This window comes from Etheostoma spectabile, chromosome 21 (genome assembly GCF_008692095.1).
Source record: "Etheostoma spectabile isolate EspeVRDwgs_2016 chromosome 21, UIUC_Espe_1.0, whole genome shotgun sequence".
Lineage (NCBI taxonomy): Eukaryota > Metazoa > Chordata > Actinopteri > Perciformes > Percidae > Etheostoma > Etheostoma spectabile.
In genome coordinates, this window is record NC_045753.1 from 3,119,735 (window position 1) to 3,147,252 (window position 27,518).

The window sequence follows — 27,518 nt, forward strand, 5'->3', positions numbered from 1 at the left end:
GCTAGTTGTAAAAGGGTTACCGGAAATATGAAAAAAACCCACGGGTTTTAAAGCGAACAGTGGTTTTTATCCCGCCCACAGAGGGGATTTGACGGGGGTTTAAAAAGATTTTGCTGGAACAGGGGGGTTCCCCGGCTTTTGCTGTATCAGTGCTGCTGTCTTTTTTTTTTCTTTTTTTTTTTTACATACCAGTGCTACTTCTGACTGTCCTCAGCTTTTTTTTTCTATCCCTTTGTCTGAAAGAGCAGTGAAATAGAAACCGTCCGGTGAGTTCGACCTTGCAATGTTAGCACAGAGCACAGGGCCCCTTCACACAGTTAAACCAACCCACAGTAGAAAAAAAAACAGGGACTTTTAACGTAAACGTTGCTTATGGTCCGAAAAAGAGCTGTAACGCAATAGCGCGAATCGCATAACGCAGGTAAGTTAGCTAGCTACACACAATTTGACGGCGCTAATTAGCCAACACTGGTTTTCAACGTACGTTAGTCGGGGCTGAAGTGAGCACGAGCTATAGTAAAACATTCCCCCCCAGAATCAGCATTTTTCGGATTTTACACCATGGGAGTGTGACATATTGTATTCATAATATGTGAGGGTTTTCACAGGATGATAGCCCCTGTGTGTAATGTATTTTAATAGCTTTTGTGGCTGTTTTTGTTGGTACTGTGTATACAATTAACACGAGCAATTTGAATGTAATGACAGGATACTAGTTTGTGTTCATTGCCAGTTTCCCACCCATTACAGAGCTGTTGTGTTGATGATAAGAGGGCTGCCTGTGATAGGATAGCGGGACAGTAGGAGGAGGGTGGAGTTGACATAGGAGGAGGGTGGAGTTGACATAGGTGGGTGGAGTTGACATAACGCCACACAGCAGCAGGCTGCAGACTTTTAGTAGTCATCATGCCAGAGCTTCAGGAGGAACATGCTGTGGGGAAATGACCAACAATGGGAAGCTAGTGGTGCTGTGTGATCTATATTTTAACCTCAATTTACAGAATACCACCAAGGAAAATGTCAGAGGTCAACATACCAAAGCGAAAAGAGAAGTGTGAGAACTGCACCAAACAGGTACACTCCCAGATCAGCATCACTGCGTTGCTTTATAAATCTTGTCATAGTCTTATACATGCTGATTCTGAAAAAAAATATTGTCTTACTGTCATTCATGAATTAATTTTTTTTATCTTCCACACAGTGCAACAAGAAACAGAGTGATGAAGGTGCCAACGCCCATCAGGAGAGAGAGGAAGTCAATGGACAGGTAATGGCTGTTAATTCCCAGGTTTAATTCATAATTGATGTGGCTCGGGAAAGGGAAGTTTGGGGTCCCCTGCTGGAGCTGCTGCCCCCGCGACCCGATACCGGATAAGCGGTCGAAGATGAATGGATGGATGAATTCATAATCGGTTGATCTGGCTTAGGCGATCCTCTGCTGGTTGTTTATGAAAGGGGCACTCCTATTTGGCAGTTTATTTTAATCATATTAGGCTTCTCGCGATGCGTACTACTTAGGCTGTGTAAACAGTTGTATAATGTCATGTGATGCTGAGGAGGAGCTTTCTAACATCTGGAAAATACCCCCCCAGGTTATTTTAACACTCCAGTTTGTAATAACCATATGGGAAATGGACATTTGTGCGTGTCCTGAAAACTCTGACTTCCAAACAGCAAAGGAACAGAAGAAAGTAGCTGCATATTTACCAAATTGAAGACTGAAAATCATGATAACTATTTGGGTGAAAAACCTCACCCCGCCTTGAAATGTCAAATGTACCCGCATCAGGCTCTTGTTCATTTTGGACCTTGCTAACAGTCAAGATATCTCCATGTAATGTCTGTTGCTTTGGACATTCAATTTTGAAACTCATATCTCTTCTAAGGAGTGGACTCTTTATGGAAGTCCACAAGTAAATCATTGGAGTACCAATTTTTTTTTTCCCCCATAAGGAGCATGAAGGATCCCAGTTGCTGCTGAGTGCCTGCCTGTCCTGTGATGGCTGTCTATCAGAGGAGGAGAGCCTGAAGATCTCTCAGCAGAGTCTGGAGGAAGTGGAGCGGGTTCTGGCACTCAATCAGGTAGAATGCGCAACTAACAGCCTCTGAAACCTGAGAAAGTCAGGAAGTTGTCTTGTTGCACTTTGAGCAATACCCTACATTGTCCCCACTGTCTCTTTGTCCCTGTCAGAAGTGTGACGCGTCAAAGCACAAGGTACTGGTAGCGTCGATTTGTCCGCAGTCTCTGCCTTTCTTTGCTGTCAAGTTTGGCGTGGACATCACCGAGGCTGCCCACAAACTCTGTGCCTTCCTCAAGAGTTTAGGTAAGTGAGTGGGATTCATATATCGCTGTTTATCCGTCACATCTTCTAAAATCTACACAATAATAAAGTGTTTCTTTATGTAGTTAATTGAGGTATTGTTATATTTTTTTCCCCCTGTAAAACGATGATTTTTTTAAAGATTATTTTAAAGTGGATTTTTTGGGTGCTTATCCACTTTTAATTAATGTCAGGACAGCTCAAAAGGGGAGAGAGAAGGGGGAAGACATGCAGGAAATAGTCACAGGTCGGATTCGAACCCTCGACCTCTGTGTCAAGGCATAAACCTCTCAGTGAATGTGCGCCTGCTCTACCACTGATCCAACCCGACACCAATTATGAATTAATTGTTCATCATTGGTTTCCACTTTTTCCACTGTAAGAATTATTCAGATTAGCTCTAGGATGATTGCTACTTTGTTCTTTCACATGTTGTGCCTCATAATGTTTTTATCTTAGTTCAAGCAGAAATTATTAATTTATTTTGGCAGCTTTTGTTAATTTTGTTCTTTTTTTAAATTGCAGTTGCTACTTTGCATTTAAAAAAACATAAAGGGCTTTTCACACAGGGAGCAACACTTACGATAGTTTACGATGCTTCTCATGTAAAGGACGACGCTACGCGATTAAACGCCAGGCGATCACTGTGTGGTTACCATGGGGATTCTGTGCATTGCTGTATCCTTGCCGGTACAACTGAATGAGATTAGCAGACTGTGGTATCATATATCCCCAATCACAGGTCGATTTTATAACAAATGGTCGTAATCCTACGGACTGTTATTGTTGCTAGAGTTAGCTAAATTAGCATAGTATTAATTAATGACTTTACCCGATAAATTAAGTCTAGTGCCGATGCTCTGAGCAAGAGCCCCGCTGTCCACGTCCTGATTAGGGTTGGGTATCGTTTAGGGCTGCACGATTATGGTCAAAATGATAATCGCGATTATTTTGATCAAAATTTTGATCGCGATTATTCTCACGATTATTTGTTAATTTTAACCATAACAAATTTTATTATGACATAGGCTATTTATAACTGCGAGAGGGAGTGTGATGGACGCTACTCACAGAGAGATGGCTGACTCATTATGAACGGGTCCAGCACGGGTCGAATGGCGGATACACACGGCGTGTGTATGAAACGTCTGTATCTTCACTGCGCTGCATTTTTATGAACTATGATATTCTGGCCATGGGTCACATCTCTGGTCCAGGTCCAGGTCCAGGTCCAGCAGCTCCGTCTCACACTGTTACTTTACCAACTGAAGTTAGTTGCATTCAATAACTTCTTCTGTGTTCTTTGCCGTAGCGTCCGCGATAGCAGAGTTACCATGGAAACACTGGTACAAATATAGGTTTGCCCCTCATACTTAACAATATACAGCTGTGTTTATAAAAATTAAAACTGTAGACAAATATCAGAAGTGTGGACCGGCACCGCTGTGTGGCGGAGAGTAAGAGGAGAGAGAGTAGAAAGATCCAACACAGACACGGCTTTACAGACTAAATGGGTCATGTAACGCAAAATGAAACCATATCCATATAAACAGCATTGCAGCGGCTCCGAGGACATTAGCACCGGTGCGTCCTAGAGAGCTAACAGCTAACAGACGCTAACTAGCACCGACTAGCACTGGTCACTGCTGTTGTCTGAAAAACAACAGACGGGACAAAGTGTTGCGTTTACTGGTAAACTGGTAAACCTTGAGACTGACGTATTACCGACTGCTATCTGTTGAGTTTTCCTCACGCTACTCTGTCCTCTGGGACTGTCTACATCTAGAAACTTAGCTGCGCGGTGCAGTGAACTACTCTGACTGGCTCATGAGCAGACGGCTTTACGGAGCGGCAGATGGGCTTTGCAAAAAACACGAAGCGTTCTATGAAATGACGCTTTATAAAAAATAATCACTCGATCACGCAAATTTGATCGTGGGAAGTCCAAATCGTGATCGAGATTAAAATTCGATTAATTGTGCAGCCCTAGTATCGTTTGGTTTTTTTCCGAGACCGTTGCTAAAGTGATATTTCAAAATACTTTTTAGGAAACTTTAAAAAAGAAGAAAAAAAGAAGGGTACTAAACAACATTCAGCGAATTGTTTATTGGTAAGGCCATATGGTCAAAATTAAATGATTTAATAAGAAATGTCCCGATGGGCGCCCGGATAACTCAGTTGGTAAAGCGGGCGCCCATAAATAGAGGTTTACTCCTCGACGCAGCAGGCCCGGGTTTGACTCCGACCTGCGGCCCTTTGCTGCATGTCGTTCCCCTCTCTCTCCCCTTTCATGTCTTCAGCTGTCCTGTCAATAAAGGCCTAAAATGCCCCAAAAATATTTTAAATAAATAAATAAACGTCCTGCTGTTGGATCCTCAACAGTGAAATAGAGTCACACTGTTTAGCTGTCAGCACTTTAACATTGTTTAATCCAGCTGCTAGTTATCGGTAGGCTAACGTTAGCTGCTGTCCAGCGTCACGTGCAGCGTTGCTTCTTTTGAGAGATGCTTTTGCTGTTCAGAGCAGCGCAGGCATATCGGTGGCACCAAAATCCGCGTTGCAATTCGATCCGGTAGATACCGGTTGTTAAGGCAACAGTGCCGGATTAGCACCAAGTCTTGTAACCCAACCCTAGTTGGTTTAGTTATTTAGAAAACAGTTTTATATTTTAGGGAACTCACAAACAAGCAAGAATCCGTCTCTCGTTTATGCGTAGAAACTTCCACCCACTCATCGGCATCTATCATAAATGCTTGACATTCTCCTCCACTTGTGGCTCACCCTGGGCCACCGTCTTTTCCATGCAGGAGTGCAGCATGTGTTCGACACCACTCTGGCAGCAGGCTTCAGCATCTTGGAGAGTCAGAAGGAGTTCGTTCAGAGGTTTCGAAGGAGGCACCACGATTCCCACGCCTTGCCCATGTTCACCTCCTCCTGCCCAGGTAAAGCTCCCTTCCTCCTCGCCCCATTATCAAGACATCACTGCTTGATACTTAGCGATATTCTTATTCTACAATGTAAATAGTCATGAAAATAAAGGAAACACACACAGGCTTACATTATGTACACGTACTGTATGCGCCGAGTTATTCCTCAAAGGAGTTTTCACGTTTTAAGTTCAGAATCCTTCACAGATGCTCAAAACCAACGGCCAGTTGTTACATAAAAGCTTGTAGAAGCATCTTTTTTCTAGAAGCTTATCAATATGGAGCTTGCCTCTTAATATTTGCCACAATTTTCAACTTTTTTTGCCTCTTTCTCCTGCTGCTCCTCGGACTCCTGGCATGTTAATTTGCATTCTGTGTGCTGTCTAGGGGGAGCTCCTTTTAAGAAGTAGAGATAACAGTGGTGTGCTGGTCAGGGAAGATAGAAGGCTCTTCTTTCACCCCTCCCTTCATCAGAGATAGGAATGGTTTTCCCTCGTGAATAAATGCAAAGACTTCCATTTATTCAGTGCAATTTTTTTCTACTACAATGGGCTGTTAACATAGAAACGATCAGATTTACATTTAAATGCCCTCTCTAAAGAGACAGTATTACGTGATGTGCGTAACGACAGTACAGTGGAACGTTTGCCTTTAACAGAGAGACAGTAATAACCTAATATACCATCATTACTGAGATTAAACTACATTCTCCGTAATTTCAATAACAGAAACATAACCCTGCAGCGCACATGAACGGATGATATTGTCCTTCGGCACAACCCTAATTTTCATCCCAACTGTAGTGGAAACAAGCCGGTTCATCCAGTAATAGTGTTCGTAAATGAGGAACATTTGATTCCAAAGTGCAGACGGCCAAAGGTTATTTTATCTGTGTTTGTGTCCTTGTGTTTGTGTGTGTTTTATAGGATGGATCCGCTATTCCGAGCGTGTCCTGGGCAGTTTGGTCACCCCTCATATCTGCACAACCAGGTCTCCTCAGCAGATCATGGGCTGTCTCGTCAAAGACTACTTCTCTAAACAGCAGGTGAGCCATTAGTTTGTCGATGGCACTGTTACACATTGTTGGCGCACTTATTTTCAACCTGGACCCTATTTTCCAATGTTTTTGTGTCTATGTGACTGATGGTCAGACAGTCTTTGAACTCGGTCTAGCATCAAGCAAGCGAAACAATCTACAATGTAATAGGGGTGTCACGATACCAAAAATTCAGTAGTCCGTGCCAGTACCAGTTAAATAACACGATTCTTGATGCCAATTTCGATACAACAGTAATAAAGGATTTTCTAAGATTCCATGTACTTTAACTTTAAACCTGAACTTCTTTATTCAATAATATCAACATGTCATAACAAGACATACAACATTTGTGCAATAGAGTATAGATCAACACGATCAAGTGCATTTAAGGGTCATAGGGCAACGACAAGTGTCCCCAGACACATTCCAGACTTCCAGGCATCTTTTCAAAAGATGCTGTGCAAAAACAACAACAGGGTTTCAAACAGTTGCGTGAACAGAGACGTTACAAACCCCAAGTAACTATTGGAGATGTATTTGTACTCCCTTTGAATTATATAGCTAGAGTAACGTTACCCGAGTTGGTTGCTCGCGAAAACAATTGAGACACCGCGAGTAATCCCGGCAGGTCCTGGCTAACACCGCCGTGCTAACCCTGCTAATGGCTAACGTTACCATAGGAGCAGGCAAGTGGCCACGGCTGTTTACAACGTATGGCCTGTTCAGCGGAAACGGTGGGTTATCTGAAGCCAAGAGGGGGGCTGTAAATCTGAAAGAGAGGGCCGTGAGTTTGCAGTAAACATGCCGTTTTTTAGGCTGGGCACTGTTGACTCTCGTTCATATTTTCCTAAAAGATATGAACCGGAAGTGGAAGGATTTGACTTTGGCCACTTGTTCGTGACCTCCTTCTTCTGAATGTTTCGACTGGAACACTCTGAAGTGTATACTGCCCCCATCAGTTCTGGAAGCTAACACTAACACAGGCATCGTCAGTGTTTCGTCATTTTAGAACCGGAAGGTACCATAAGTATCGGTTCTGGTGACATCCCTACAATGCAACGATAACCGGTAATTTCTCACCTTCAATTTACATTCTCTAAAAGTGCTTGTTTTTCCACTGACATGCTCAGATTATTATTTTATGTCCAACAAAATAATGGATCCCAAGAGATAGACCTTTGTGTGAAAGAGTAAGATCCTTTGTGTTTAATAGAAAAAAATCGCCAAATCCACCCGACTCCATTTAAATAAACACTAACACACTTCATTCAAAGTTGACATAACTATAAAACTAAGTGAAAAGAAAACTAAGGCACTCTGAGCCTATAGAAAATTATGTTTGGTAAAATGCTTTGTACACCAGGTTCGGCACAAAAAGAAAAAAGATACATGATATGTTGTTTTTCCTTGTGCCTTGTCTCCGAGCAGAAGCTGAGTCCAGAGAAAGTCTACCACGTGTTAGTGGCTCCCTGCTTTGATAAGAAGCTGGAGGCGGTCCGAGAGGAGTTTTACAACAGCCTGCTGGAGACCAGGGATGTGGACTGTGTCCTCACCTCAGGTTCACTCTTCTTAATATAACCCACACAGCTGCCTGGGGCCAAATCATAATTGCGAATGCTTATGAGGAGATTGTTGAATTGGACACACAAATTTAGTGTGTGGTGTTTTTGAAATTACAGTAGCGTATATACAGTAGTGAGATTCTGATTATATTAAGTCTTAACAACACATTTTGTTATAATACAATCTTATATTACCAGACATCAATGAACTTTTTCTTTTCCTCACATAGGACATTTAAAAAGAATATGATGGACCCAATATCACATACGTGCACTAACAAGCTCAGTAACAAACAGAAGAAGTTGTTTTTATTTTTTTATATAAAAATACCCTCATTATCACGAACCACCCAGGCAAAAAACAAGAAAAGATATTTAACCCTTGTGTTGTCTTCCTGTATGGTCACTTTTTTCCTGTTCAACATTACTATTGCTTTTTCCAACATTTTGGTCACTTTTTCAATGTTGTGGGTGCTTCTTTTTTTTTAAACATTTTTGGTGTTTTTTTCCAAAGGTTTTTGATATTTTTAATGTGGTCTTATTTTGACAGCCCATTTTTTGTGACAAAAAAACAATAAAAAATTAACTGAAAAAAAGACAACATGAGGGTTAAGACCATACAACAGCCTGATTTAAAAAAAAAAAATGACACACTATATACCAAATGAACATTATGTATAAATGACAACACCATAAGCCCATCATAAATGTCTCTCCCAGCACAAAGCTTCTTAGGAGCCCTCCAGAATTCTCATGTAGCATTCCCATTTCCTGGTATAGACTTCCAACGTGGCAAACCGTTTATATCCAATTCAATTTCAATTCAATTTTATTTATAGTATCAATTCATAACAAGCGTTATCTCGAGACACTTTACAGATAGAGAAGGTCTAGACCACACTCCAGAATTTACAAGGACCCAACAGGTCTAGTAGTTTCCTCCAGAGTTTTCCTCTATCCCCTCTTTCAATTCGCCCTAGCCATCTCACAAGCCCACTCCTGAATTCATGGCACCCCCTTTATTCCTCCATCCTCTTAAAAGAAACTGTCTGGCTGTCATGAAACTAGTTTGGACCCAGCGATTCAGCTTATGATGGATCCATACCCTAGAACAAATAATCTTCTGCATTATGGAAGCTGGGTCACTGCAGTCCGTCATAGGTTATCCAGTATTCTAAAAAGTATACATTATTATTATTCTAACTGTGATTTTTGATGTTTTAGGGGAGATCTATTACCTGATGGAGCAGAGGAAGGTTTCAGTGGAAGAGCTGGACTCAGTTCCACTGGACCATGTGTGAGTATTTGGACTATAGTTGTCATCCTATCAGTTATCTTTGGTGGGGAAAAGACAATTATAATAATAATTAAAAAAACAACAACATACTACCAGGATTTTTTTCAAACTCAATAATAATATTGGACATGATTCTGTTGGGCAGGTCAAAAGAGGTGAAACAATATTTTATATAGCGTAATAATTATATTAATACCACTCTCACTTACTATCAACTATATAGACCAAGTTGGTTTTAAGACATCCCAGACTAATGTAATGTCAATGTCATGACCAACACAACTTCTGGTAATGTCACTTTGATTAATGTCAACTTGTCATAATCAAGACAACCCAAACCATGTCAACTTGTCATGACAAAAACTGAATGACACTTAATGACAGAAGTCAAACATTTATGACTTTTTTATCAGGTTTATGACATGTTCATGACAGTGTCATGTCATAGTGATGATAGTGTCATGTCAGGATGATGTTGATACGGTCAAGTAAAGTGTTACCCTTCTTTCAAAAATTGCTAAAACAGCACCTCTACGCGGCTCTCACAGACCGTTCCCCAATACCTGAAAATAAATTTGAGTAAGGACGCTTCCTCTTAACAGCAAATATTTGTTTGCTTCTATATTCTGAATGTCCACTCCCTCATTATAATCTTTGCTACTGAACATAACGATAACTTTTTCCATCCACCCTACAATTGTTTAAAATAGCATCCAACTCGCTGAGTTGTTGTTGAAGCCGTTGACAGTGGACGCGTGAAGTTTCTTGTTACAGCGAGGGAGGAATTTGTGTTGAAGAAGAAACCTTTGTTGGAAAAAAATGAAGACAGGCTGCAAACTGAATTAAAGGTCTAGGTATTCAGGGAAAAAGGTTTAATTGTTTTCTCGAAAGAACAGCCAAATGACAAGAACAGCTTTCACAATGAACAGAGTTACAGAGTGGCCACAGTTCAGTGTCAATACATACAATCAGTCATACACTTCTTTATATCCAGTGCCCCCCCCCCCCCCAGAGGGAAAAAAACCCTGTTTGGAAAACAGTTTAATCTGAAACATAACAATTAGTGGACCTAAGGCAGACAGTTTGTTCTATTACGTATTTCTGAATCTGCCCTCCTCGTGTCAAGTGTCTTGACCGGTCATTCTATCTTCGCTGAAAAAGGACATCTTGTCTCTTGGATAGGCGATGGTCTCGACCTGGGACCTGCTATGATAAACACCGTTCTAGGCAACTGTTTCTGTCAGGCTCCACGTCATCTATTCTTCAAGGAACTGGTGTGGAGTCATAACAAACCCAGTTGTCTCCCATCAAGGAGAAACACCCAGATGACAGATACAGATATCATATACTCTGAGAGGCATTGGAGATCTTATTATGAATGATTAATATGAAAATCATTGGTTAAAAGTAATTTTCCATTGCACACCGCAGGTTGGGAGAAACCGGAGACGCAGCGCTGGTGAGGCACGAGGGCCGAGGTTCTGAAGGCTTCCTGGAGCACATCTTCAAACATGCTGCCAAAGAGCTCTTTGGTCTCGACGTCCACGAGATCACATACAAGACCCTCAGGTGGGAGACACTGACTTCTCCTGCTGCGATGTATAGACTGCAGCGCCCGTGCATGTCCAGAGCAACGTTTGGACGTGGACGTCAATTCCAATTTCTTTGTCTGAAAACTCTCCTCCTGTTCACCGTGTTGGTTTTGTAGGAACCGGGACTTCCAAGAAGTGACTCTGGAGCGGGACGGGGAGACTCTGCTGCAGTTTGCTGCCGTTTACGGGTTCAGGAACATCCAGACTCTGGTTCACCGAATGAGGAAGGGGCGTGTCCCTTACCAGCTGGTGGAGGTGCTGTCCTGCCCAGGAGGTAACACCACAACATCTGCTTTGTAAATATGTTTGCAATAAGTGGAAGTTGTGGAGCCACTAAGTATTTTACTAAATTGATAAAAAGTTGATAAATGTATTAATCAGAATCAGAATCAGCTTTATTTGCCAGGTATGAGGACACATACGAGGAATTTTTCTTTGGAGCATCGTTGCTCACACTGTGCTTACACACAAAACAACCAAAACAAAAATGTACACACTAATATATACACAATATATACACACTCTAAACAGAAACAATATGGAGGCATGAGTGAATGAAGAGTTCAATAAAAATTATTTAAATGTGGAGCATAGTGCAAAGGATACTGGGATAAATAGTATTATGTTATTATATTACAATATGAACATTATGGACAGTTCTGAAATGAGAATGATGAGTAAATAACAAATAATGAAATGAAATGAAATCCAATGAAATGTATATGTAATATTGCACATGTGCCACATTGGATCACTGGGAGACACTCCCAAGGTAGAGTAATTGTCCTGCACCCGGCTGTACAGAGGGGGTGGAGCATTATCTCTTTAAAATCATTGTTGAAAAATACTCTTGATGAAGATCCAGAGGGGCTGATACCTTAGTTTCTTTAATAAATGGTTATGCTATAGCAAGAACAGAGTCGCAAGATTTATCTTTTTCAAGTCTAATGTGATATTTTCTAACACGACAACTACCAACATGATTTAAAAAACAAATATTGTTTTGGCATTGAATCCTGCCAGGACTACCTTTCACCTGGGACGTGTGTGTGAGTGTGTGATCCCTTCTTTGTGTCTCCCCTGTCGCAGGGTGCTTGAGTGGCCGCGGTCAGGCAGTCAGCGACGCAGAAGGCCGGCTGGACAAAGCCCTGGTCCAGCAGATGGAGGAGGTCTACAGCAGCCTGCCGGTCCGCCTCCCGGAGGTCAACCCCTCCCTTCACACCCTCTATCAGGACTGGCTGCAGGGCCAGGACTCCCCGCAGGCCGGCACACTCCTGCACACCCAGTACAGAAGTCCGATCCACACCCAGCCTCCACACATGCAGTGGTGACGAGAAACGGCCTGTTTCTCTTTTAAGACATGATCAAAGTGTAATTTGCGGGGGGGCTTGGGCCATCTCATCATTGCTGGCACCATGAAGGACAGGCCAAGGGCCAGGCTGCCAAAGTATCAATTGGTGCAATTCTTCCGTTAGGCCACTGGGGGGTGATGTCTGTCTATTTAACACTGGTGGATCTCCTGTGGCAAACCCTGAGTCTGGGGAGAAATGAAGATCCAGATTCCAGAAAAACAAACAGGTCTACATTATATGCAGAGCGATGTAGTGATGTCAATAAGCTGTGGCTAATTAAAAATAATATAGGTACAGGATCAGGTGGTGGCTTGATCTGCGAGCTGTTCTGAGAAATGAATCAAGAAACTACTCATGTCATCTTAAAGGGAGGGTTGGTAATGTTGAAAAGCAAGACCCTCCTCCCCATCGCTGTGGAGGGAGGTCTGGCAAAGCGACAAAGAGACTAGCAAAACACCTATTAAAACATAGCGGATGTTTAAAACAAACATGACTATTGTTAGCAATCAAACTCAGACTCGTTCAAGGGAGGAGTAGAGTACGCGCAGCTGGGCAAAGAGGCATTTCATTGGTTCTTTCCAAGCGAGGCAGTGATTGGTGGCCATTTTATTTACAGGGTCCCATCAGCTAAAGATGACGGGTATTTTTCACTCCTTATTCAGAGCTCATAAAGTTATTTATTGCTGTCAGTTTGTAAAGAGAATGTCATACAATGTATAAAAATGTATACAGGAAATCGTTACCAACCCTGCCTTTTTAAAGAGCAATAAGCCACCGAGGAAACATGTAAGAAGCTTTTGACACAACTGGAACTCGTGAACTGAACCTGTGCATACTGAATGTTTTGGGGGGGGGTCTAATGTATTCCGAATCTAAAGCGTCCAATCATCAAAGATGTTGTACTTTGTGTTGTCCCCACTGTCCCTCGCTGAAAGACAAGACCGCGTGTTCTCGTACTCACCAAGAATAACTATGCAACAGTGGGATCGTCTTATCCTAACGTCTTTCCTAATGGAAAGCAGAGCTGTAGTAGTTTCGAGAGCTTGAAGGCCTTTTCAGTAACACTAAGTGAGTGTCTGCGCATGTGTAAACTACCAGCCCAGTGTTGGTCTGTCCCAGTGAAGAATCACGGCCATTATCTTTTTAATGGTACAAGAGGATTTCATTTCTCACTTTGTTCCCATTCCACCAGCTTGTATTTTTAACTTTTATGTTGTTTTTGTTGTTTGTTTTACACAGTCAAACATACATGTCACATGTTGGGTGCTAAAATATTCCTACAAACAAAGTCTGATTTAAATACCTTTTTGTGGATGATGTCATTGTTCACTGAACGGCCTCTGCCTCCTGTAGAGGTAAAAGTTTTTGACATTTGTGACGCCGCCTGCTGGTAATCCACAAAACCCACTTTAGAGTTTTCAGTGTTAAAATGTAAATGAAAACATGTGAAATGGAGGCCTGCGGATTGTCCAGCATTCTTTTCCAAAGCTCTAAGCTCCACACATTTTCATTGTATTCGGAGACAACCTTAGCAAAATTAACCCAAACTATTTACATGGCTCAATACAACTCGACGTACGCAAGGCTTAAAGTATTCTGGCATCGTGCCGGATCTCCGACAAGCGTTGAGTCAGTTGATTTCACCTACCAATCATATGAGAGGAACGCCGCTCTAACTAACGTTAAAAGCCTATCAGAAACAGAGCAGGGCGGGTCCTGGCAACACAGTGTGATTGAGATCTAGACGTTTCATACGTTTGTGTAAGCCAAAGCATGGAGCACGAGCTCATTAAGCCTGGGGGTGATGTCCTACCCTTGGATAAAGGACTCAAAAATAAATGGCGCTGGGCGTGGATGGAAGGAGTGGGTAGACACTGCAATCTATTTGGCAGTTGGTGCCAGAAACAGAGAGCCTGGTGCTTGTTTCTGCACATTTTGCTCAAGGAAGCTACTATATGCCAAAAGCGGCAAGAAAGTGCTTGCTCGTAATGAGTTAGACCTGGTAATAGAGCTGCTGCTGTGCACTTAAACTTGCCACAATGTAGCCAGGACGCAATATTACGAATCCCACTATGGCAACGCCAAGACCCGCCCTTCAGTAGCATTCATACGCTACTAATGGCCAGGCATCCATTTTTACATGGAAAGGTCCTAAACCCTAACCCTAACCTTAACCGCTCGAGGTGAAATGCCTAACCCCAACCAATCAAGCTGCTTCGTTGGGCGGGACTTGGCCATAGTGGGATTCGTATATTTGCTGCGGGAGCAACCTTTACAGCTGACACACTGTTGTCGACGGCTGTGTCTCATTCCGCACACTCCCGTCAGTACACTGCTAATGTGCCCTGACCTCTTACTGCCGTAGTGCCCGCTTTCGATTAGTGTCACTCCCCCCCATGTGAAGCGAGTGCAGATTTGAGTCGTGCATGCTCAGTGTAAACTGTTATATTATTATATTACGGACATAACTGTCGTACTGAAATTTGTGAAATCCAGGAAATAATAAACCTTTCTCATACAAACCATAACAAGATCTCGGCTCGTCCCCTCTCAAAATCTGACAAACCTTACAAACTGACCTTTTGTCGAACAAAAAAACAGACAGATTTAGCGACTGTATGGCCTACTTCTTGCTTAAAATATTTTCAGAAACATGTTCCGGTGACTATTTGAAATCCGAACAAGCTGCCATGATGCTCGGTTTTGAAATTCGGAAGAAGCCAGACCCATGTGACGCATTCGTCCAATCAGCTGTCGGTCAACAACCCTGATTCCCCCCTATTTGACTTTGTAGTCAAGATGGCGCCCATTTAGTGCTGTAGGCTGTAGGGTCCACCATTCCACACTGAACTGTTTTTAGGAGGTCATCCGGGTACTTTCAGTGCACTGACCTTTTGCGTTAGCTCCACTATATACTTAAAACTAAGTGTTTGAAGTGTGCGTAGGCGGTTTGAGACCCAGCTTATGACTGACCGGGTCTTGGACTTCAAAATACGTGTTATTGTGATGACCTGTCACTCACAATTTCTGGTCGCCCTGTGTAGAAAACTAGCAGGAAAAAAGTAACAAAAAAAACCTCAACTAGCCTGTAGGTTTCAAATCAACATGCGAGTTACATAAATACTCCATGACATCGCACTACAGTTCATAAAGTGTTTGTCTGAGAAGCTAAAAACAATTTATAAAATTTGGAATAAACAAGCACCAGGCTCTCTGTTTCAGAAAAGCCAATATATATACAGTCTACGGCAGGGGTCTTCAACGTTTTCCAGGCCAAGGACCCCCAAACTGATGGCGGGATGGAGCGGGGACCCCCTAATTATATATATTGTATAACATTGTGTTATATCAAACTGGTCCTATAGTGCCATGTGTGCATTGATTACTGAAAGACATCTTCTGCCTCCATTTATCTGTTTACTACAGTGTGTTGAATTCATGTTAATGTGGATTTAAAGACATTTCAATTAGTGGAAAAAATTGCGGGGGGGGATATTAAAAAAAAGTCTAATCAACCAAAACTTTTGCGACCCCCATGCAGTACCTCCGCGGACCCCTTGTTGAAGACCCCTGGTCTACGGTCTAACCTGAACCCTACTCTTCTTCTCCTCTACCCATTTACTTCTTCTACTTGACTGGAGTCATTGCCCACAGTGGAGTAAGACAGTGGCTAGACAGGAAAGTTGGGAGAAAAATAGGGGGGGGGGGGGACACAGCAAAGGGCCGCGGGTCAGTCTCAAACCCTAGGCCACTGCAAAGGACTCAGCCTACATGGAGCACACACTCTTACTGGGTGAGCTAGAGGTCGCCCCAAGACCTCTTACATCAGTAACCTCTCTGTTTTTAGTTTTTTTTTGTGATCACTTTTTTAATTTTAAATTTTTTTTTAATTCAAAGAGCCAAAACAAACCTGTAAAACATTGGTCCAGGTGACAACATACAGAAAAGTACACTACACACACTGGAAAAGGCACAGCGCACCTTTTCACCGATCAAATGTTTCACTCCAAAACAACTGGCTAACTGGTAGTGTATCATAATATGCATATTATATATATTGGCAATTAAAAATGTCATCCAATCTGATTATAAGATTAATCCATTAGTAACTATTAAATTATTTTGATCACCCGTTAATGTGCTTGAGTCATTTTCCCTTAAAAAAGGAAATAAATCTCAGATTCCAGCTTCTTGAATGTGAATGTTTTCTAGTTTCTAGTTTTCTAGTAAACAAAATACAGTGAAGTTATGGACAAAACCAGACATGAGCATGTGACGTCTTGTGTTTTGGGTTACACTGATTTACATTAATGGTTGAGCAACATTTCTCTGCATTCTTACCCATCCTTGATCTCTTTGTTCATCTCTTTCACTTTCCCTTCAACTCCCTTCAGTCATTCAATCTCTACAGGAATGGGTTTCAAAGCAGTTTAACAACAACAACAATAAAATTCCCCCAGGCGTGGAGCGGGGGTTGGATGCTAGATTACTTTCAGTTGTGCGGTCTGATTAAATCATTCAATGCTCCCATCGGAAAGAAGCACTCTGGAGGTAAGCGCCTCTCTTCCTCTGTTTATGTTAATATCAGTGTGTGCTGTGTTGCCTTTACTTGCTGTTCTGCCATTGAAGCAGTTTATGAGTCATTTAAAAGCTCATTAATGGCATTATTAACGGTTTGGTAGATTTAAAGGTTAACATGGAGAGTTTGATGACGGGCTCCAGTATAATAATATTGGATAAGCACTTTAGCAGCACTTTATTTGAGGTCTTATACTCTTCAACAGTTCAAGTTCCATGAATTATTTCATCTAAACCGTCATTTCTCTGCTTGCATAACTACTTTTTACACTATATGACAACTCGTGGCTCTGAGGTTTAAAGTCCAACTGACTTAGGGCGGATGGAGGTGTGACTAGATCACAATCAGCATCACACCTACAGTATGTCTAATCGTTTTTGGAGTTTTATTTATTTATATACACTCTGTGTGTGTGTGTATATATATATATATATATATATATATATATATATATATATATATATACACACACACTACCGGTCAAAAGTTTGGGGTCACTTACAAATTTCCATTCCACTCCATTATAGACAGAATACCAGCTGAACTGAGTGGGGGGGGCTGATCTTTAATTCAATATCTACATTATCCATAATCAGAAAACATTCACCCAGTGTTCCAAAGGCACATCCTGTTTACTAATCTGATATCATTTTAAAAAACTAACTAAGAAAACATCGGAGAACCCTTTGCAATTATGTAAGCACACAATGTAATCTGAAAACTGCTGCCCTGGTTAAAAAAAACAAGGCAACTGATCTCAGCTGGGATTCTGTCTATAATGGAGTGCAATGGAAATTTCTAAGTGACCCCAAACTTTTGACCGGTAGTGTATATGTATGTATGTATATGTGTATATATTTATATGTGTGTGTATATATGTGTGTGTGTATATATATATATATGTGTATGTATATGTGTGTATATGTATATATATGTGTATATATGTATATATATATATATGTATATTTATATGTATATGTGTGTACATATATATGTGTATATATATGTGTGTGTGTGTGTATGTATATATATGTGTGTATATATGTATATATATGTGTATGTATATATGTATGTATATAATATAATACATTTTATTTAACAGCGCCTTTCTAAGCACTCAATGTCGCTTTACAGACAATAAAAGACAGATACAGGGAACAGAAAAGTATAAACAGTTATGAAAAAATGACAGGAACAGTGTATTCACAAATAAGCAAGCAGGAACAGGTGGGTTTGAGTCTGGTTTTGAACAGGGGGAGAGAGTCAAACTGGGGAGGTCAGGTGGGAGTGAGTTCCAGAGCTGGGGAGCAGAGGGGCTGAAGGCTCTGTTCCCCATAGGGACAAGTCGAGTTCAGATAGATATGGAGGAGCAAGGTTATGGATGGCTTTGAAAGTATGCAGAAGGATTTTAAATTGTATTCTGAATTGAATTGGAAGCCAATGGAGCTGCTGAAGGACAGGGGTTACATGATGAAAAGCGGGGGTTCTGGTGATGAAACGAGCTGCTGAGTTCTGAAGAAGTTGAAGTTTATGGAGGGACTTTTGAGGGAGGCCAAAAAGAAGGGAGTTACAGTAGTCAAGACGGGAGGTGATGAGGCTGTGGATAAGGATGGAGGCAGTGTGAGTGGTAAGGGACGGACGGAGGCGGTTAATGTTGCGTAGGTGGAAGTATGCAGACCGGCAGATATTATTTATGTGTGACTGAAAGGAGAGGGAAGAGTCAAGGATGACGCCCCGACTCTTGACCTGAGGGGAAGGGGAGACCAAGGAGTTGTCAATTGGCAGAGTGAAACTATAGATTTTGGATAGGGAGGATTTGGTGGCTACGAGGAGGAGTTTGGTTTTATCACTGTTTAGTTTAAGGAAGTATGAGGTGAACCAGTCTTTAATTTCAAGGAAGCAGTTAGTAAGGGACAAGGGGGGGAGCGAGGAGGTGGGTTTGCTGGATAAATAGAGCTGGGCGTCGTCTGCGTAACAATGAAAGTGAATGTTGAATTTGCGGAAAATATTGCCATGGGGAAGTAGCAGGTAGGTGGTGAAAAGGAGGGGGCCAAGAACTGAACCTTGAGGGACGCCAGTAGTAACAGGGGAAGGGTGGGATTTGAACGATTTGAGTTAAATAAACTGAGTGGGGTCGGAGACATATGAAGGGAACCAGTCAAGAGGGGTGTGAGAGATGCCGAGAGAAGATAGTCTATTGAGGAGAATGGAGTGAGAAATGGTATCAAAGGCCGCACTAAGATCGAGGAGGATGAGGATAGAGATGAGTCCGGAATCAGCAGCTGTGAGGAGATCATTGGTGATTTTTAAGAGGGCATTTTCAGTACTATGGGAGGGGCGAAAACCAGAATGGTAAGGTTCGTAAAGACTGTTAAGGGTAAGAAAGGCGTGGAGTTCAACAGACACTATTTTTTTCAAGTATTTATGAAATAAAGGGAAGATTTGAGATAGGACAAAGATTATTATAGTTTGTGGGATCTGAGCCAGGTTTTTTTCAGAATCGGGGAGACAGATGCAGTTTTGAAAAGTGAGGGGACAATACCAGAGGAGAGAAAGGAATGAATATTCCAAGTTATGAAGGAGAGGAGGGAGGTGAGACAGGTTTTGACCAGAGTTGTGGGAGGGGGGGGGTCAAGAGAACAGGTTGAAGACTAGGATTTACGGATGAAATCAGATATTTTGGATGGGGTGGTCGGTAGAAAGCAGCAACATGACTGGCTATTGGGGAGGGGCAAAGGGGGAGGGGAAGGCAAGGGGGTCAAATGTAATTGCTGGTGAATGGAGTTGATTGCGTTCAAGTTGGCGACCTTTGGCTTTCATGAGGCGGAGCTCAGGTGAAAACCATGGGGCAGAGCGGGAAAAGGACACAGATCGGGTTTTGAGAGGGGCAAGGAAGTTGAGGATATTGCAAAGTTCAGAATTATAATGGGTGACAAGGTGGTCTGGAGAGGAAAAATCAGTCATGTCTGTATTTATGTTTTTTATATTACAAAAAGAAATCTGGCGGACTGGCTTGATTACAGAGAGAAATTGAAGGACAAAAGAAAAAGAAAATGATCAGAAATGTGAACATCATTAGCAGAACAGTTGGAGGGGATTAAGCCAGAGCAGCAGATCAAATCCAGTGTGTGGGGAAATCAACATACTGATAGAATCCAGAACTGTCTAGACAGGAAGTAAAGTCTCTGGTGAGTGGGAGGTTTATGTTGTCCATATAAATATTAAAATCCCCTAGGAGAATTACATTAGGACAGAGAGAGTAGAGAGGTGGGTAAGTAGTACAGAGAATTTGTTTAAAAAGTCGCTGTGTGGTTTGGGGGGGCGGTAGACTGTGGCAATGTGACTGTGTATACATACATATATATATGTATGTATACATATATATATGTATGTATGTATATGTATGTATATATGTGTATATATATGTATATATATGTATATGTACAGTATGTATATATGTATATATATGTATATATATACATATATATGTGTGTATATATGTATGTATATACATATATACATACATATATACATGTATATATACATATATACATATATATGTGTATGTATACACATATACACACATTACACATATATATATATATATATACAATTTGAAAATTGGTGTCTATAAAAGTTTGGATTTTCCAAATTTTTTGAATTAAGGAATTAAGATCAATTTCCAAAAGATGTTTTTTTTTTAATTCCTCTTTTTAATTAACTTTAGCATGGGTGTGTAAACTTATGCAAGCCACTGTATATACACTGATCTATAGGATTACTAGGACCACCATACTAATATTGTGTTTGACCCCCTTTGGCCTTCAGAACTACTTTAATTCTACGTGGCATGGATTCAACAAGGTCCTGAAAGCATTGTTTAGAAGTGATCTGTGTGTGAAGAAGGCAAGATTATCGTGGTCTGGTTTTTATAGGGAACACAGATGCCTTCATGTGGAATCCATGACTCAGATGTTTCACCACTGATCGTTACAGGCCTTCCAGCCTTCCAGTCTGAGGATTCTTCCTAAAAGGAAGTTTTTCCTCGCCACTATGCTTGCTCTTGGAGAAATACTGGAATTGTTGGGACTTTATACTTTATAATTCATAGAATGTGGTCTAGACCTACTCTATCTGTAAAGTGTCTCGAGATAACTCTTGTTATGATTTGATACTATAAATAAAAATCGAATTGAGTTTCAGATTTTATTAGTTCCTTAATGCAGGACAAATGTGGGCTTCATTAAAACACGTTACCAAACAATGTGAATGAAGTGTCAGTAGAACACACAAAAATAGTTAAATTGGTCCTTTTCCAAACCGCTCTATTGCAGTCCAGTCTTTACTTCAGAGACTTTGTAACACACGTTATAATGCTCGCCTAGCTGCTAGCATGGCACCGCCCTCTACTCTCCTTCTGACTGGCTATAGTCCTTACCTAGGTACTGTCAGGGCCCTCATACTCTGCTTCTGACTGCTAGTATCCTTACCTAGGTACTGTCAGGGCCCTCATACTCTTCTTCTGACTGGCTAGTAGTCCTTACCTAGTACTGTCAGGGCCTCATACTCTGCTTCTGACTGTCTAGTATCCTTACCTAGGTACTGTCAGGCCTCATACTCTGCTTCTGACTGGCTAGTAGTCCTTACCTAGGTACTGTCAGGGCCCATACCTGCTTCTGACTGGCTAGTAGTCCTTATCTAGGTACTGTCGGGCCCTCATACTCGCTTCTGACTGGCTATAGTCCTTACCTAGGTACTGTCAGGCCTCATACCTGCTTCTGACTGGCTAGTAGTCCTTACCTAGGTCTGTCAGGGCCCTCATACTCTGCTTCTGACTGGCTAGTAGTCCTACTAGTACTGTCAGGGCACACCCTCATACTCTGCTTCTGACTGCTAGTAGTCCTTACCTTGTTTGGCCTTTTGCTGTTGGACTGGATCCATGCTTCTCCCTGATGAAGTCACATGAGACCAGTCTTGATTATTCCTTAATCACACCCATTTATCCCCTGCACCTGGGGGCGGTTCCTTTTCACCTGGTGCATTCAAATCCATTCTCATTGGTCCGTCGTTTGCATGGCAACATGCCCAGCGCATCTTCACTGTCTAATAAGGAAGGACCTGGCTCAAAACTCTGCCCCTTTGGAGTCGTTTTTGGTCACAGATCAAAAGGGTCTGTCATGTAAATGCGAAACTCTGACATCAACACAGTTTAATCAACATTGTATTGTCTTAGCCTAGTCTAAGACCCCAAGGGAGGAGACAGGAGACCCCCTCCTGGTGTGTAGCAGGAAGCTCTTTTCCAAATGTTAAATGCCAGATTTGACCAGATCAATTCTTTAGAGTCATAGGAAGAGAGGGGGAAGGTGAGGAACAAATGGGTCGTCTAGACCTCTTCACAGACAACATGCATATTAATCCCACCCTGGCTGCGTCATACATAAAACAGAAACACATTGTTTTCGAAACAGTGTTGTTAACTTTTTATAACTCATTAGCAAGCATTAATTCCAGACATGTTGATATCTGTATAGAGAGAGCTCTACCTCTCTGCCCTAGGCTCGTTGGAGACGAGCCAGGTCTGCACAGAATCGATCACAGCGATCAACGTGCTTTTTTTGGTTTTTTTGATGTCATCTTTATTGCAAAAATAAGAAACAGAACACTAATGACATATACAAGTATATAATACAAACATAATAAACATAATACAATACAACTTTGCCAGGGGAGGCTTAAAGGTCATTACAGAGATGAGGAGGGCCATGAGGAGGGAAAAAGTATAAAATTAGGTTTTTTAGAGCTGAATTTACATTTGTGAAGGTGAAACTTTGCCAAAAGGATTAATACATTTATTATAAAAAAACATCTTTTCTTTACTTGGAGTTCTATAAAAACAAAATACAACATTCTCCCATAATAAGGCAAAGTCTTTATAGATATGGTCAATGATGAATCTGCTGAGGTTTTGCCAAAATCTTCTGGTGTATGAACAATACCAATAAAGGTGCAAAACGGTTTCTGTATTGATGTCTCTTTTAAATTTTAGCATGTAATGATTCGCAGGGTAATATCTGTGAATTATTCAAAACGATACTTCTTTCACCTTAGAAGGCCTTTATTGTCCTTATACACAAGTACGCGGTACTTGTGCAACGAGATTAAAGCAATCCCTTTACAGCGTTGACACAAAAAATATGAGAATATGAGATATCAATATAAAATGTCAAAAATCAAAAATATAAAGTCAAAGATATAAAGTGTAGGTAGTGCAGACAAAAAAAAGAGAGGGGTGGGGGGTGCTGGCGCACAGTCCTGAGTCCGGAGAGCAACTGTATACATACATAAATTAGCTTTGAATGCACATTGTGTAAACATGTGTATTCAAAGCTAATTTATTTACTTGTTTACTACCAGGTATTTGTGAGGAATCATCCAAACATTTTTCCAATCAATGTTATTAACAAATTGGTTCCAATAAAACCGGTTAGATTATGTCCGACCTGATCCCGACTTGATCCCGACCTGATCCCGACTTGATACCGACTTGATCCCAACTTGATCCCGACATGATCCCGACATGATCCCGACTTGATCCCGACTTGATCCTGACTTGATCCCGACTTGATCCCAAGTTGATCCCGACATGATCCCGACATGATCCCGACTCGATCCCGACTCGATCTCGACTTGATCCCGACTCGATCCCGACTTGCTCTGACGTCATGCACACGTAGGCAACGATTGTCACTGCCCAATGTGAGGCGCATGCTCAGATTTAAACGGTTTACGGCATAACATGTCATACTGAAATTTGTAAAATCCATGAAATAATCAACTTTTCTCATTGCAAACAATAACAGGAGATGGGAATCATTTTAAAAACGTTCATTTGAAAACACCATCTAATTGACAGCCTTTGCTGTGGTTGATGCTAACTTGTAGCCAGCACTGAATGAACTTGGTTAAGCAGGTCCATTTTTACTGTATTGACATTCTAGACGTTTCCCCGGGAACAGAGACGGGACAGTTTAATAACTCCAGATTATAATGTCCATCTCGCAAATGTATCTGCGGTCGCCTCAGCAACAGGAAATAATCCTCACAGCTTTCTTTTTCCTGTGAAGAAGTGTAAAAGCGTCAGGTAATATTACCGAAATTTTATTAGTAATGCATTACTGCATTACAGCAAAAAGGAATACACGACTCATTTTTGTAACACTGCTTATCAATTGAGAGAACTGTAAAATATCCTTAATATTTAATATCCCCCCCCCCCCCCCCCCCCCTTTTTAGTTTCTGATGACCAACTTCCAGGATGTCCTGTCTGGGGTTGTATCTGACTCTGCTCTATGCTGCCGGTTTTCTACTAAACAGTGCCTCATCACATGAAGGTATTCCATATTAATTTTCACCAGAGACAAATATGTTATGTTGTTTATACATTATGAAGTTAAAAAAAAGGGAAAATCGTATCATGTATTGCCCTTTTTTTTCCCTCCAGGAGTGTCACTGAAGTGCAACAAAACAGTGACATTTGTAGCTGGAGAAACGGAGACACTGAACTGCACTGTAACATATTCCAAAATAGAAAACCCAAAGAACTGTAAATGTGAAAGTTGTTTCTGGAACGACAGAAATCACAGCGTACCGTGTAGCTGTGGCGGCTTGATCCAATACGGTTTGGATTATGCGACTTACTATGTGTTGATCAACATCTCAAATGTCAGGGAAAATGGAAATTACAGCGTTATCATGAGAACGGACTGCGGTAGGGCTACATCATCTCCGATAAAAGTTATCATGCTCGGCAATGTTGGGCGCCCGGACGGTATTACCGGCCCCCATGATGGTGAGTAGCCTCCGGTGTCTTAAAGTATTTTACAATTTTTGATTTTGTGTGAATCATTACTATCCATTTCTATAAACTGAAAGTTGTGTTTGCACATTGTCTTTTTTTCTTGCCAGATGAAACCAGGCCTGCCATACTTTGTGGCCTTTTCGTCATCGTCATCGTTTCGGGCATTCTGTATTTCCTGTTTAGAACGAAAAGAGCCAGACAAATAATGAATAGTATCAAGAATAAAAATAAAACTGAAGACTACAGCGACATGGACGCTGCACCAGAGAGTCAAGGTCCACTGATCGCCTAAGGCATTTTCAAATTTGTGTGTTCACCATCTCTGGATATGTTAAAAATATGTCTTGTTCGTAAGATTTTCCCTCTACTCTGTCCCATTTTTCAGAATTCTGATTGATCCACGTACATATTGGTTATAATATGCGTAACCCTCATGTTGTCCTTGGGTCAAATTTGACCCTTTTTCAATTATTGTATCACAAAAAAATGGGCCTTTCAGAGGAAGTGCTGAAAATGTCAACATTCAAAATATCAAATAACTTTGGAAAAAAAGCCCCCACAACATTGAAAAAGTTACAAAAATGACGGAAAAACGGAAAAACACAAGGCATTCCTTGCTCCAGGACTTTGGAATGCCACCTACTTTTTTAGACAGGTGTTAAGTAGACCTGTCTGCATTTTTTCATTTTTTTATTTCAACTGTAATGCTTTTTGATATGTAATTTGTACTGTACGTCTTTTAATGTCATTGTAAAGCTCTTTGTAGTTTCATGTGTAAAAAGTTCATGAATATATTTTTGATACAACTTTCTTACTTTTGTTGTAGTGCTCCTCTATATGTGTAAACAGACAGATGTTAAAGGTTGGTTCCCCTTGGATGTCATCGGGTATGTCTTTTCCACCAAGGCAGTTCTGGCGCTGGTTCGGAGTCAAATATCTAACCAGTTCTTTGCTTTTCCACACAAATAAACCTGGTTCTGGGCCAAGACAACATGTTCCAACTCAGCACCAACTTAGCGCCGGTCTAGAGAAAAGAACCGGTTACGTCAGGTGTTGGGGGAGGGGTTATCATGACGTTCGAAAACAAAAACTTCTGACACCATTGTATTAAATTGGAATCAGACCCAACAGGATGCGAGTGTTTCTGCGACTTCTTTTTGGAGCCAGTGGCGTCGCCCGCTGGCTGTAAATTACATTCCAGGCTTTCATACAAAAGGCTTTCATGTCACTTAATTAATTCTGTAGTATAAAAACATGCTAAGTAGGCATCAATAGTAAGAGTTGTAATGTATAGGCCTGTAAATACTGTGATGTAATATGCTGGCAATACTGTAATGTAATGTGCTGGCTATACTGTGATGTAATATGATGGCAATACTGTAATGTAATGTGCTGGCTATACTGTGATGTAATATGATGGCTATATTGTGGCTGATTTATAATGTGCGGTGGCTTGCTGTCAGTGGAGTGGGTGCTCACGGCTACAGTAAGAAACGTGTGTTCCCCGCCATCCACACCTTTATCTCATTGATTGCCACACCTGTAAATATACCTTATTCCTTATTACATTAAGTGGCTAAAATAACTAACTAAATGAACCTAACTAAAAACATGGATACAAATGCTGGTTAAACTGTGATGTAGTGTGATGATATACTGATTAGATTATATGTAACATTTAAGGTTAATTGAACATCTCTTGAAATAAAGTTCTGTCAATAACAAGCGTTTCCACATCTTTGATCTAATGCAGCACACCCCCGCCCACACGCAGCTGATGGAGACCAAGTCAGTAACAGTTTCCTTTGTAAACACTTCTCTTTTAAGAAAGGACGGATGGATGTGTTTTTGTTTATTATCCATATATATATATATATATATATATATGTATATATATTTGTATATATCCATATTTCAGATGGGGGTGTGAGTCATCTGTTCCTATTTGTTTGCATCCTCGTCCTGTTTTTACCCTCTGAGCAAAGTATCTGAATATGAATGCATGAATATGAATAGGTCACGGAATGAGCAAAGGTACGTTTGGAGAAGAAGGGGCACAGAATTTAATGAACAGAACCTCTATCAACTGTTAAGCATGGGTGGGTGGGGGATCAATCATGCTTTGGGGTTGTATTGCAGCCAGTGGCACAGGGAACATTTCACGAGTAGAAGAAAAAATGGATTCAATAAAATTTCAGCAAATTTTGGACGCTTTCTTGATGCCATCTGTGAAGAAGCTGAAGTTAAAGAGAGGATGGCTTCTACAAATGGATAATGATCCTAAACACACCTCAAAATCCACAGTGGATTACATCAAGAGGCGTAAACTGAAGGTTTTGCCATGGCCTTCACAATCTCCTGACCCCAACATAAGCCCAGAAATCACAAAGAACTGGAAGACTTTTGGAAGGAAGAATGGGCGAAGATACCTCAAACAGCTTCCGAGCTGTGACACTTGCCGGGGGTGGGGGGAGAGGGGGAGAGGGGGGGTACAAGGTATTAACTCTGCAGGGTGCCCAAACTTTTGCCGACGCCCTTTTTTTGTTTTCAGTTATTTTAAACAAGCTCCACCGATTCAAAATTGATTCGTAGAATTCTAAAAATCGATTCACATTCCTTTTTTTTATTTTGTTTCTATTGTATGTCAACTGCAATCACATGAGAGATAAATAGATAATATATTGATCCTCAAGGGGAAATTCAATGTCCCAGTAGCTTACAGACATCACATACATCATAATAGGATGTTAAAATAACAAATAACCAAACAAATCCACATGAATAATGTGGATATGAATATATACATTCATACATACATGGGAAAAGTAACTACATATACATACTGTGAATCCTTTTTTAATCGAGAATCATTTGAATCAAAAATCGATATTGAATCCAATCGTAAGCCTAAATATCGGAATCAAATTGTGACATTTTCTGAATCCATACACCCCTGAAATTCAATGTCCCAGTAGTTTACAGACATCACAC

General features: G+C 41.1%; 2 protein-coding genes and 1 long non-coding RNA gene across 4 annotated transcripts in view; 2 read left to right on the forward strand and 1 right to left on the reverse strand.

The window, feature by feature from the left end:
- On the forward strand, positions 1 to 13,640 carry narf (nuclear prelamin A recognition factor). Of its 2 annotated transcripts, none has more exons than XM_032502117.1 (12): positions 1 to 421; positions 1,002 to 1,074; positions 1,202 to 1,267; positions 1,954 to 2,082; positions 2,192 to 2,324; positions 5,129 to 5,263; positions 6,175 to 6,293; positions 7,716 to 7,845; positions 9,074 to 9,146; positions 10,578 to 10,715; positions 10,855 to 11,012; positions 11,828 to 13,640. In XM_032502117.1, exons 2-12 carry the CDS (start codon positions 1,018 to 1,020, stop codon positions 12,067 to 12,069), a joined length of 1,380 nt encoding a protein of 459 aa, XP_032358008.1. In that variant the 5' UTR covers positions 1 to 421; positions 1,002 to 1,017; the 3' UTR covers positions 12,070 to 13,640. The 2 variants fall into 2 exon arrangements, with proteins under 2 accessions (XP_032358008.1, XP_032358007.1); XM_032502116.1 differs by having other exon boundaries at positions 4 to 266.
- Positions 9,404 to 27,518, reverse strand: part of LOC116671141 (uncharacterized) — a 26,184-nt gene continuing 8,069 nt past the window's right edge. Inside the window, exons 2-3 of the long non-coding RNA XR_004327206.1 lie at positions 21,470 to 21,475; positions 9,404 to 9,493 (exon numbers count right to left, since the gene is read on the reverse strand). This is a non-coding gene — a long non-coding RNA (uncharacterized LOC116671141). The remainder of the gene's footprint in view (positions 9,494 to 21,469; positions 21,476 to 27,518) is intronic.
- Positions 16,397 to 25,725, forward strand: LOC116671136 (uncharacterized). The gene is made up of 4 exons (XM_032502130.1): positions 16,397 to 16,641; positions 23,963 to 24,060; positions 24,171 to 24,518; positions 24,635 to 25,725. Exons 2-4 carry the CDS (start codon positions 23,985 to 23,987, stop codon positions 24,817 to 24,819), a joined length of 609 nt encoding a protein of 202 aa, XP_032358021.1. The 5' UTR covers positions 16,397 to 16,641; positions 23,963 to 23,984; the 3' UTR covers positions 24,820 to 25,725.

Bases quoted from the DNA above. Each gene is read 5' to 3' on its own strand.
- narf (XM_032502117.1), top strand. From the start codon at position 1,018: ATGTCAGAGGTCAACATACCAAAGCGAAAAGAGAAGTGTGAGAACTGC. The intron at 1,268-1,953 runs GTAATGGCTGTT...TTCCCCCATAAG, and splicing joins GAGAGGAAGTCAATGGACAG to GAGCATGAAGGATCCCAGTT. The intron at 10,716-10,854 runs GTGGGAGACACT...TTGGTTTTGTAG, and splicing joins ATCACATACAAGACCCTCAG to GAACCGGGACTTCCAAGAAG.
- LOC116671136 (XM_032502130.1), top strand. From the start codon at position 23,985: ATGTCCTGTCTGGGGTTGTATCTGACTCTGCTCTATGCTGCCGGTTTT. The intron at 24,061-24,170 runs GTATTCCATATT...TTTTCCCTCCAG, and splicing joins CAGTGCCTCATCACATGAAG to GAGTGTCACTGAAGTGCAAC. The intron at 24,519-24,634 runs GTGAGTAGCCTC...TTTTCTTGCCAG, and splicing joins TATTACCGGCCCCCATGATG to ATGAAACCAGGCCTGCCATA.